The 12438-nt window shown below is 32.9% G+C and overlaps 1 protein-coding gene across 3 annotated transcripts; it reads left to right on the top strand.

The window, feature by feature from the left end:
• Nucleotides 1–305: 305 nt before the first annotated feature.
• LOC141400980 (odorant receptor 67d-like) lies at nucleotides 306–12155 on the top strand. 3 transcript variants are annotated; one of them, XM_073980722.1, is made up of 4 exons: nucleotides 306–589; nucleotides 651–1186; nucleotides 1295–1484; nucleotides 1561–2081. In XM_073980722.1, the coding sequence occupies exons 1-4, from the start codon at nucleotides 344–346 to the stop codon at nucleotides 1771–1773; spliced, it is 1185 nt and encodes a 394-aa protein (XP_073836823.1). In that variant the 5' UTR covers nucleotides 306–343; the 3' UTR covers nucleotides 1774–2081. The 3 variants fall into 3 exon arrangements, with proteins under 3 accessions (XP_073836823.1, XP_073836821.1, XP_073836822.1); XM_073980720.1 differs by lacking the exons at nucleotides 1295–1484; nucleotides 1561–2081 and adding exons at nucleotides 11650–11839; nucleotides 11912–12155 and having other exon boundaries at nucleotides 313–589; XM_073980721.1 differs by lacking the exons at nucleotides 306–589; nucleotides 651–1186; nucleotides 1295–1484; nucleotides 1561–2081 and adding exons at nucleotides 10638–10962; nucleotides 11025–11557; nucleotides 11650–11839; nucleotides 11912–12155.
• Nucleotides 12156–12438: the final 283 nt, after the last annotated feature.

Here is a 12438-nt window from a genome sequence, read left to right on the forward strand (position 1 = left end):
AATGGGTACAAATGCTGATGAAAAGATCGGATCTTTCACGACTTCCTTTCAACCAATGCAAAAGATGACATGAAATCACGTCATTGCATAGAACCACTTCCTTCAAATTTTGCTGGGTATGTATGTTTGTTATAACAACTTTAAAATGTTTTGTGCCATTCGAGAGCGATTAGTAATCGGCATAAATATGTGAGAAAGGACATTTGCCATACACTGCTAATAGGTTGGCTGTATTACCTCCCAGAAAAGGAGTGGTGTAAGCCTTTCGTCGTTTTCAATTTCACAATTGTGCGTAATTTATTGTTGTCAGTACCCATTTTAACCTCTTTCCGTTCAAATCGCAATGGCGAAAATACATTCTCAACGCTTAAATTCGATTGTTCGGATAACACGGATTTGTTCAGACATTTGCGGTGCCGATGTTTTCGATGAAAATTATCGCGTGAACTTTCGTACCGTTCTCGTTTTTACAGTTATGTGTGTATCTTTCGTCTTACTCACTTATACCATGATTGACGGCTATGTCAAGGAGGGAGATTGGACAATTCTGGTTCAAGTATTTTCATTGGCTGGTGGAACCTTGTTGCAGGTATAACAAAATTGAAAACGACTTTTTGGGGTTTTTAATAACAAAATCCTGCTGTTTGCAGGGTTTTTGTGCTTTCATTAGTTTCATTGTAAAACAGGATAAATATCGTTTTCTTCTACGCGAATGTTATGACATTTATGAGACATATGAACGTTTGGATTCCGATTATCGCGTACATCTTAACCAGGGTTTGAAATTGCTGGCAAACTTAATGAAAATATGCGCATTTATTAATTTAATGCTGGTCCTTGGCATGAGTTCGATGACATTTCTATACAATTTAATTTTTGATGCCAACGAAACAATTGTCTACGGCTTTATACCGGGGGTAAGCATTGAAACCACTCATGGCCTATGGCTAACAAATGGGGTCCAGGCATCATTTATAACTGTTGGTGGTTTTGGTTTATATGCAACTGATATGGGGATTTTGACTCCCATATCACAGATTTCCACATTTAAGGGTATTTTGCAATGTAAATTTCGTGAAATCAATCAAATATTAGATGATGATGACTATAAGTCGGAATTGGAAAGAAAACGCGACGTTATGGTTGCTTTAAGGGATATTTTAAAATTTCACCAGAAATATTTAATGTAAGTAGCATTTCGAACACAGCTAGCCACCCAATTCGACTTACCTAGTAGCATAATTTTTGTCATTGTTTCCATAAACGAGAAAAAAATTAAATTTTTTTGTTACAGTTTCCTTAACATTAGCAGAGATATATGCTATTGGGCTGTATTTGCGAAAATTGCCACCTGCTTCGTGGCCATAGTTTGTGCCCTATTTTGCATACTTTTGGGAACTTGGCCAGCCGGTTATATTTATTTGGCGTATTGTTTTGTAATGATGCAGGTTTTTTGTGCCATGGGCACACTGGTGGATATAACAGTAAGTAACCTTTGGAAACCCCACTTGATCTCTATGTAATCAATTGTTTTTCCCCATCCTCTCACTTAATGCGAAGAACGAAGAATTCATTCAATCCTGTTACAATGATGTTCGCTGGTACGAACTCTCCGTTAAGGAAAAGAAAATGTTATGTATCATGCTGATGATGGCTCAAAATACCAAAGGCTTAACCATCGGATCAATAATGAAACTATCGATGAATTCTGGTCTACAAATCACAAAAACAATTTATTCCTTAACAATGTTGTTGATGACTTTTGTTGAATGAATGTAAAATATTAAATTTTTTGCGCTTAAGGGGAGTACACACCATCAGTCAAAACTGACAGTCAACGAACTTTTGCTACAATTTTCTGGCAAATAAAAACTTTTTTTTAGGTAATAATGCTTGATATACAATATGTAAAGTATTATTTAGAGATTAGGAAAGTAATTATTCAGCTAGACTTTGACATTAAAAAATAGACCTCGATGACTGTCAGTTTTGTTGGCCGGTTTGTACTATGCTTTAGGTATTGTGTTATTTGTCAGTTGTTTTGCACCAATTCCCCTTTTAAATAAATTACTTATAAAAAATTTGTATATTTTGATGGGGAAAAACTTAATGCGAAGGAGAGTCATATGGCGGATGAGTACATTTGAATATGAAAACGACATTGCCTTTCAAGGCGTTAAAAACAAACAGAATTTCTATGAAGGAATGAAGAATCAACAGAAAGAGGAGTCGTTTTTCTCTCCTCAAGTTGCCGCTGATTAACCTGACGCAGTTCCCTAAAACTAGTGATTGTGCTGAATATGGTATAGATGTAAACAAGGACGAATTCTACGGACTGATTTTTCCACATATGGAGGCATTCTAAGTGTACTTTCATCATTCATGTTCCGGACAGACTAGATGCTTATAGTATTTTGTGATGATCACTCTTTAGGCCACATGTGATTTTTTTAAAGTAAAATATTTTCAGAACGTGATTTTTTTAATGTAAAAGTTTTTCAAAACTTTGATTTTTTAATGTAAATTTTTTTCAAAACTTAGATTTCTTAAGGTAAGTTTGTTTCAAAACGTAGTTTGTAATTTTTTTCAAAACTTTGATTTTTGTGTGAATTTTTCAAAATTTTGATATTTGTGTGAATTTTTAAGCGATTTTTTTAAACCATGTATTTTAAAGACATCGTTTTTTTATTTTTTTAACCTGGATTTATTTAAAAACGTTTTTTATAATTTGCATTTCTTCATTTTTTTTATGGAGGTATGGAGGGTATATTGAGTTTTTTTTTTCTGTTTGTAACACATCGAACTAATTATTTGCGACCATGTGAAGTATATATATTCTTGATCAAGATAAAATTCTAAGACGATATAGCCATGTCCGTCTGTTGTAATCAATCTAGCGTTCGCAATAATTGAGCTAGAGCGCTATATTTTCGCACCCAAGCGTATTTTTCCATAGGCAGGTCAAGTTCGAAGATGGGCTATATCGGAACACTTTTTGGTATAGCCCCCATATAACGGTACCTCCCGATTTTCGGTATTTTGTGGATTTTAACCACATTTTTGACAGAACTACCTGTAATTTCACGTTTAGGGTTCCCAGTGGTCACAGAACATCTCCATCAAAAACAGTGAACATAGGTCAATTTTTTGGTATAGCCACCATATAACGGCACATCCCAATTTTCGGTGTTTTGAGGATTTTAGCTAAAATTTTTGAACGAACTACCTGTAATTTGACAGTTGCGGTTCCTAGTACTCACAAAACATATCCACCAAAAACTGTCAACATAGGTCCATGTGTTGGTATAGTCCCCATATAACGGTACCTCCCGATTTTCGGTAGTTTAAAGATTTTAGCTACAATTTTTAACCGAACTACCTGTAATGGAGATAATTACAAACAAAAACCGTGAACATAGGTCCATTTTTTGGTATAGCCTCCATATAACGGTACCTTCCGATTTTCAGTATTTTGAAGATTTTATCTGCAAGTTTTGACTGAACTACCTGTAATCTGACAGTTGAGGTTCCCAGTAATCACAAAACATCTCCACCTAAAACTGTCAACATAGGTCCATGTTTTGGTATAGCCCCCATATAACGGTACCTCCCGATTTTCGGTATTTTGAGGATTTTAGCTACAATTTTTAACCGAACTACCTGTAATGGAGATAATTACAAACAAAAACCGTGAACATAGGTCCATTTTTTGGTATAGCCTCCATATAACGGTACCTTCCGATTTTCAGTATTTTGAAGATTTTATCTGCAAGTTTTGACTGAACTACCTGTAATCTGACAGTTGAGGTTCCCAGTAATCACAAAACATCTCCACCTAAAACTGTCAACATAGGTCCATGTTTTGGTATAGCCCCCATATAACGGTACCTCCCGATTTTCGGTATTTTGAGGATTTTAGCTACAATTTTTGACCGAACTACCTGTAATTTTACAATTAAGGTTCCTAGTGATCACGAAATATCTCCACTAAAAATTTTCAACCTAGGTCCATGTTTTGGTATAGCCCCCATATAGCGGTACCTCCCGATTTTCGGTATTTTCAGGATTTTAGCTACAATTTTTGATCGAACTACCTGTAATTTGACATTTGAAGTTCTCAGTGGTCACACAACATCTCCACTAAAAACTGTCAACATAGGTCCATGTTTTTGTATAGCCCCCTTATATAAATTGTCAACATAGGTCCTTGTTTTGATAAAGCCCCTATATAACGGTACCTCCCGACATTCGGTTTTTTGGATTTTAGCTGGAATTTTTGACCCAAGTATCGGCAATTCTACATTTGAGTTTCCCAGTGGTCACAAAACTTCTCCACCAAAAACATAGGTCCATATTTTGATATAGCCCCATATATGGGGTTCCCTACGGATTGAATACATTCTTTATGCTTTTTTAGCTTATTTAAGTAGCAGTGGTCACAAAATATATCCGCCTAAAATTGTGGACAGGAAAGAGAATAATTATTCCGTTGCAGTTCAGAATATTTTATGGTGGAGGTCATAAAAAATAACGCTTTTTACCTGTTTTTCTTCAAAAATTTTAAAAGAGATTTTTATACCCTCAGCATTTATGCTAACGAGGGTATATACATACACTTTCATACGGGTAAAATGTGCCCCATCGAAATAATGGTTTTAGACCCCAAGTATGTTTGGACGAAATGTGTTTCAGACAATTTGGAGTGGATTGAGCAATGTCCGTCCGTTTGGCTGGCTGGAGCGCACGATAACTCTCGAACGGATAAACCGATTCGGTTCAAATTTTGGCTTTCGTAATATTTTACCCAAACTTAGTTTAAGTTCGAAGATGGGCTATATCGGCCCACTCTTGCCGGTACCTCCCCCACAAAAGTTCGGAAATGTTCGGAAAATTTGTGCGCACGATAACTCTTGAAGGGAGTAACCGATTTGGTCCGTACTTTGCCCATCGGGAAATGTGTACCAGACTTAGATAAGGTTTCAATATGGACTCAATCGGTCCACTCCTTCGGGTACCTCCCACACAAAATTTCGTAAAAGTTCAGTTTAGGACCATCTCTCGAATCGATTTGATTTTTGTTTTAGCAACTTGTATTTACAGACCTCCAAACGACGGTACAAGTTTCATCAGGGGCAAGGCCATACTTCCTGAGAAAATAGCCTGAAAATTGCAAAAAAAAACCCTATGACACCGTGTGAGGTGGTTGGAGCGCAAGATAACTCTAGAACGGATCTGCCGATTCGGTCCAAAATTTGGCCTTAGTAATATTTTGTCCAAACATAGTTTAAGTTCGAAGATAAGCCATATCGGTCCACTCCTTCAGGTACCTCCCCCACAAAAGTTCAAAAATGTTCGGAAAAATTGTGCGCACGATAACTCTTAATGGCAGTGACCGATTTGGTCCATACTTTACACATCCTAATATATCTACCAGATATAGATCAGGTTCGAATATGAACTATATTTATTCACTCCTTCGGGTACCTCCCACACAAAATTTTGGATAAAATTACTTCAAGACCTGCTCTCGAATCACTTTAAGTTTTGTTGAAGCAACTTGCATTTGCTTCCTCAAATACGACAGTAAAAGGTTTTTCAGGGGCAAGTCCATACTTCTTGAGAAGACAGCCCAAAATTTGTAAAAAAACCCTTTGGCACCATATATAGTGGCTGGAGAGCTCGAACTGAATACTGCGTTCGTCCACACTTTGGATATTGTACTATTTCTTCGAATATTAGATGAAATTCGAAGGTGGTATTTATAGGTCCACTCATTCCGGTACCTCCCCCCCAAAAGTTCGAAAATTCGCTAAAATGGTACGCGCGATTTCTCAAAGACGTAGTAGCAACCGATTTTGTCCAAACTTTGGACCTCTAAATATTGTCGAAACTTAGTTTATGTTCAAATTTAGGCCCTATCTGTAAAATCCTTGTGGTACCACCCTCACAAATGTTCAAAATTTTTGTGTGTTTAAGGGTCTGTTCGAGGATCCTTTGGACATTTTTACCGAAGGTTTTCCTAGTGGCCCTGTTTACAGTGATATTATGTTTTTCGTAGGCTAGTGTGATAAAAAAGCTCTATCTATTGATAGCCCCGCAAATTTTTGAGCTTTAGTCCTATCCATACTTTTGTCAGTTCATACGCCCAAAATTTTGAATACCCCCCTAAGTACATACGTTTTTTTTTTTGGGAAAAAAGTATTTCAATCCACACAGGCTGAGGGTATATCTCTGTCGGCAACGCCGACTGATACTTTTTTACTTGTTTTATAAATATTTTGTTTAAAACGTAATTTTTTTATTTTGTTTCCAAATGGTGGATTTGTTATAGTATATCTTTCAGGGACCGACTTAGGTCAAAACCTGTTTTTTTAAAGCTAACATTTTAGGTGACCTCTGATCACAAATGGTGGATTTAAAGTTAAAATTTTTCAAGGACCATTATGAACTCTTGATTTTTAAATTTAAATTTTTTCAAAGACATCACTTCACAAAACGTGAAGTTTTTAAAGTAAATTGTTTTTGAAGACCTCTTATCATAAAATGTGGTCTTTTTAAGTAAAATTGTTTGAGGGGACCTCACATTACTAAACTTGGATTTTTTAAAATACATTTTTTTCATGGATTTTTTAAAGTAATTTTTTTCAAGGACCTTACATAAAAATACATGTATTTTTACAAGATTTTTTATTTTGTTTTAACGTGGTTTTTGTAAGAATTTTATAATTTTTTTTTTTTTAAAACGTGGATATTTTTAATTTTTTTTCAAACCGTGGTATTTTTTTATTTTTTTTATACGCGGATTTTACTAAAGAATTTTTGCAAAACGAAAAATTTTTAAAGAATTTTATTAAGAAAAATTTTTCCAAGATGTTCCAAGATGTTTTTTAAGATTTTTTTAATGTGGATTCTCTTAAAAAAGTTTTTTAGAACGTGGATGCTTTTAAGAAAAATTTTTTTAATCTAGAAAAAACGTGGATTTTGCTAAGAAAATTGTTTCAAAGCGTGGATCCTTAAGATTTTTTAAATCGCCAATTTACTGAAGATTTTTTTCAAAACATAAATTTATTAAAGAATTATTTTAAAACGTAATTTTTTAAAAGTATTTTTTTCCAGAGCTTTTTAAAACGCAATTTTTTAAAGGAAATTTTTCAAACAGTGTTCTTTCAAAACGTGAATTTTTAAAGGATTTTTTCAGCGATCAACAGACCACAAAATGTGAATTTTTTTAAAACATACATTTCTTAAAGATCTCTAAATAATTAACTTTTAAAAAATCTTGGGAAAAATTCACGTTTTGAGAAAAATCTTTGGCAAATTTAGGTTGTGAAGAAAACCTGAATTCTCCAAAGATTTTTCTCAAAACGTGAATTTTTCAAAGATTTTTTAAAAGTCAATTTTTTAGAGATTTTTTTCAAAACTTCTTTTAACTGAAAATTTTTGGAACGCCAATTTTCAAAATAGTTTTATTAAAACGTCCATTTTTACATTTTTCAAATGGTCAATTTAAAAATTTTCAAGGAAATTTTTCAGTTCGCAAAACATTGATTTTTAAATTTACTTCACTCATTTCACAAATTGTGGAGTTTTTAAAGAATATTTTTTCATAGACCATCAGACCACAAAACGTGGATTTTTTAAAGAATATTTTTTCATAGACCATCAGACCACAAAACGTGGATTTTTTAAAGAATATTTTTTCATAGACCATCAGATCACAAAACGTGGATTTTTTAAAGAATATTTTTTCATAGACCATCAGACCACAAGACGTGGATTTTTTAAAGAATATTTTTTCATAGACCATCAGACCACAAAACGTGGATTTTTTAAAGAATATTTTTTCATAGACCATCAGACCACAAAACGTGGATTTTTTAAAGAATATTTTTTCATAGACAATCAGACCCCAAAACGTGGATTTTTTAAAGAATATTTTTTCAAACGTGGATTTTTTAAAGAATATTTTTTCAAACGTGGATTTTTTAAAGAATATTTTTTCAAACGTGGATTTTTTAAAGAATATTTTTTCATAGACAATCAGACCACAAAACGTGGATTTTTTAAAGAATATTTTTTCATAGACCATCAGACCACAAGACGTGGATTTTTTAAAGAATATTTTTTCATAGACCATCAGACCACAAAACGTGGATTTTTTAAAGAATATTTTTTCATAGACCATCAGACCACAAAACGTGGATTTTTTAAAGAATATTTTTTCATAGACAATCAGACCCCAAAACGTGGATTTTTTAAAGAATATTTTTTCAAACGTGGATTTTTTAAAGAATATTTTTTCAAACGTGGATTTTTTAAAGAATATTTTTTCATAGACAATCAGACCACAAAACGTGGATTTTTTAAAGAATATTTTTTCATAGACCATCAGACCACAAGACGTGGATTTTTTAAAGAATATTTTTTCATAGACCATCAGACCACAAAACGTGGATTTTTTAAAGAATATTTTTTCATAGACCATCAGACCACAAAACGTGGATTTTTTAAAGAATATTTTTTCATAGACCATCAGATCACAAAACGTGGATTTTTTAAAGAATATTTTTTCAAACGTGGATTTTTTAAAGAATATTTTTTCAAACGTGGATTTTTTAAAGAATATTTTTTCATAGACAATCAGACCACAAAACGTGGATTTTTTAAAGAATATTTTTTCAAACGTGGATTTTTTAAAGAATATTTTTTCATAGACAATCAGACCACAAAACGTGGATTTTTTAAAGAATATTTTTTCATAGACCATCAGACCACGAAACGTGGATTTTTTAAAGAATATTTTTTCATAGACAATCAGACCACAAAACGCGAATTTTTTAAAGAATATTTTTTCAAACGTGGATTTTTTAAAGAATATTTTTTCATAGACCATCAGACCACAAGACGTGGATTTTTTAAAGAATATTTTTTCATAGACCATCAGACCACAAAACGTGGATTTTTTAAAGAATATTTTTTCATAGACCATCAGACCACAAAACGTGGATTTTTTAAAGAATATTTTTTCATAGACCATCAGACCACAAAACGTGGATTTTTTAAAGAATATTTTTTCATAGACCATCAGACCACGAAACGTGGATTTTTTAAAGAATATTTTTTCATAGACAATCAGACCACAAAACGCGAATTTTTTAAAGAATATTTTTTCAAACGTGGATTTTTTAAAGAATATTTTTTCATAGACAATCAGACCACAAAACGTGGATTTTTTAAAGAATATTTTTTCAAACGTGGATTTTTTAAAGAATATTTTTTCATAGACAATCAGACCACAAAACGTGGATTTTTTAAAGAATATTTTTTCATAGACCATCAGACCACGAAACGTGGATTTTTTAAAGAATATTTTTTCATAGACAATCAGACCACAAAACGCGAATTTTTTAAAGAATATTTTTTCAAACGTGGATTTTTTAAAGAATATTTTTTCATAGACCATCAGATCACAAAACGTGGATTTTTTAAAGAATATTTTTTCATAGACCATCAGACCACAAGACGTGGATTTTTTAAAGAATATTTTTTCAAACGTGGATTTTTTAAAGAATATTTTTTCATAGACCATCAGATCACAAAACGTGGATTTTTTAAAGAATATTTTTTCATAGACCATCAGACCACAAAACGTGGATTTTTTAAAGAATATTTTTTCATAGACCATCAGACCACAAAACGTGGATTTTTTAAAGAATATTTTTTCATAGACCATCAGACCACAAAACGTGGATTTTTTAAAGAATATTTTTTCATAGACCATCAGACCACAAAACGTGGATTTTTTAAAGAATATTTTTTCATAGACCATCAGACCACAAAACGTGGATTTTTTAAAGAATATTTTTTCATAGACCATCAGACCACAAAACGTGGATTTTTTAAAGAATATTTTTTCATAGACCATCAGACCACAAAACGTGGATTTTTTAAAGAATATTTTTTCATAGACCATCAGACCACAAAACGTGGATTTTTTAAAGAATATTTTTTCATAGACCATCAGACCACAAAACGTGGATTTTTTAAAGAATATTTTTTCATAGACCATCAGACCACAAAACGTGGATTTTTTAAAGAATATTTTTTCATAGACCATCAGACCACAAAACGTGGATTTTTTAAAGAATATTTTTTCATAGACCATCAGACCACAAAACGTGGATTTTTTAAAGAATATTTTTTCATAGACCATCAGACCACAAAACGTGGATTTTTTAAAGAATATTTTTTCAAGTTCCGTATAGGATGAGTGGCGATTCATCTTCCCTTTCTTTTAGTAAAATATTGATAAATTAGTTGGTTGAAGAGCTATCCTGACCTTAAGGCCATGTATGTACTAATTAATTTAAATGTCGAAGGGCGATTGTGTCAATTAACTGTTGGGCAGGTGACAAGTGTTAAAATTGCTTGATTGGCATAGGCTTTCCACAATTGTCACTGTGGGAAATGATTTGCAGTTACATCGGTTATGAGATAATCTGCGTCTAGGCGTATATGTATATGTATGTGTGTTATAACAACTTTTAAATGTTTTGTGCCTTTCGAGAACGATTATTAATCGGCATAAATATGTGATAAAGGACATTTGTCATACACTGCTAATAAGTTGGCTTTATTACCTCCCAGAAAACGAGTGGTGTAAGACCTTCGTATTGCTGTCAGTATCCATCTTAACTTCATTCCGTTCAAATCGTCATGGCGAAAACACATTCTCAGCGCTTAAATGCAATTGTACGCATTACACGGATTTGTTCAGACATTTGTGGTGCCGATATTTTCAATGAAAATTATCGTCTGAACGTTCGTACCGTTCTCGTTCTTACACTTATATGTGTATCTTTTGCGTTTCTTACCTACACCATGATTGATGGCTATGCCGCAGAGGGAGATTGGACAATTCTTGTTCAAGTATTTTCATTGGCTGGGGGGACTTTGTTGCAGGTATCACAAAATTGATAATGACTTTTTCGGTTTTAATACTAATTTAATACGGTTGCTTGCAGGGTTTATGTGTTTTCATTTGTTTCATAGTAAAACAGAATAAATCTCGTTTTCTTCTGTGCGAATGTTTCGACATTTATGAGACCTATGAACGTTTGGATTCCGATTATCGTGTACATCTTAACCGGGGTTTGAAATTGCTGGCAAACTTAATGAAAATATGTGCCTTTATTAATTTAATGCTGGTCCTTGGCATGAGTTCGATGACATTTCTATACAATTTCATATTTGATGCCAGCGAGATGATTGTGTACGGTTTTATACCGGGTTTGGATATCGAAACCACCCATGGTCTATGGCTAACAAACGTGATACAGACATCATTTATAACTGTTGGTGGTTTTGGTTTATATGCAGCTGATATGGCGACATTGACACCAATATCCCAGATCACTACATTTAAAGGCATTCTGCAGTGTAAGTTTCGTGAAATCAATCAAATTTTAGATGATGACTATGAGTCGGAGTTGAAAAGAAGACGGGACATTTTGGATGCTTTAAAGGGTATCTTAAAATTTCACCAGAAATACTTAATGTGAGTATAAAGACTAGTATGCCTCTTTCACCTCATTAAACGCCATTTCTGCGAACGAGTAAAAAATTAAAATTGTAAAATTTCTATTACAGTTTCCTTAAAGTTAGCAGAGATGTATCCTATTGGAGTGTGATTGCGAAAATGGCCACCTGCTTCGTTGCCATAGTTTGTGCCCTATTCTGTCTACTTTTGGGAACATGGCCAGCTGGTTATATTTATTTGGCGTATTGTTTTGTAATGATGCAGGTTTTTTGTGCCACGGGAACAATGGTGGAGAAAACAGTAAGTTAGTTTGGGAAACCTCTACGATTTTCAGTTAATCCATTGCTTTTTATATTCTAACTTAATTCGAAGAACGAAGAATTCATTCAGTCCTGTTATAATGATGTTCGCTGGTATGAACTCTCTGTTAAGGAAAAGAAAATGTTATGTATTATGCTGATGATGGCTCAAAATACAAAAGGCTTAACCATCGGATCAGTAATGCAACTATCGATGAATACTGGTCTACAAATCACAAAAACAATTTATTCTTTAACAATGTTGTTGATGACTTTTGTTGAGTGAATTAAACAATAATGAATTTATAAAGTTTAAATGTTTAAACATGTCTTGTTTTTTGTCAGTAGTTCTGCACCAATTCCTTTTCTAAATAAAGGAATTCTTTTTTAAAGAATATTTTTTTCATGGACTTCAGATCATAAACCGTGGATTTTTTAAAGTAACATTTTTTCAAAGACCCCAGATCACAGAACGTGGATTTTTTTAAGTAAAATTTTTTCAAGTATCCCAGATCAAAGAAGATTTTTTTTTCAAAGTAGATTTTTTTGCAAGGAATTCACATCACAAAACATGGATATATAAATAAAAATTTTTGAAGG

This window comes from Musca autumnalis, unplaced genomic scaffold, assembly GCF_047663935.1.
Source record: "Musca autumnalis isolate F117 unplaced genomic scaffold, ASM4766393v1 scaffold_4, whole genome shotgun sequence".
Classification (NCBI taxonomy): Eukaryota; Metazoa; Arthropoda; class Insecta; order Diptera; family Muscidae; genus Musca; species Musca autumnalis.

Excerpts from the sequence above, each read along its gene's own strand:
- LOC141400980 (XM_073980722.1), top strand. The coding sequence starts at position 344 with ATGGCGAAAATACATTCTCAACGCTTAAATTCGATTGTTCGGATAACA. Across the intron at positions 1,187-1,294 it reads TTTCACCAGAAATATTTAAT|TTTCCTTAACATTAGCAGAG; the intron begins GTAAGTAGCATT and ends TTTTTGTTACAG. Across the intron at positions 1,485-1,560 it reads GCACACTGGTGGATATAACA|AACGAAGAATTCATTCAATC; the intron begins GTAAGTAACCTT and ends CTTAATGCGAAG.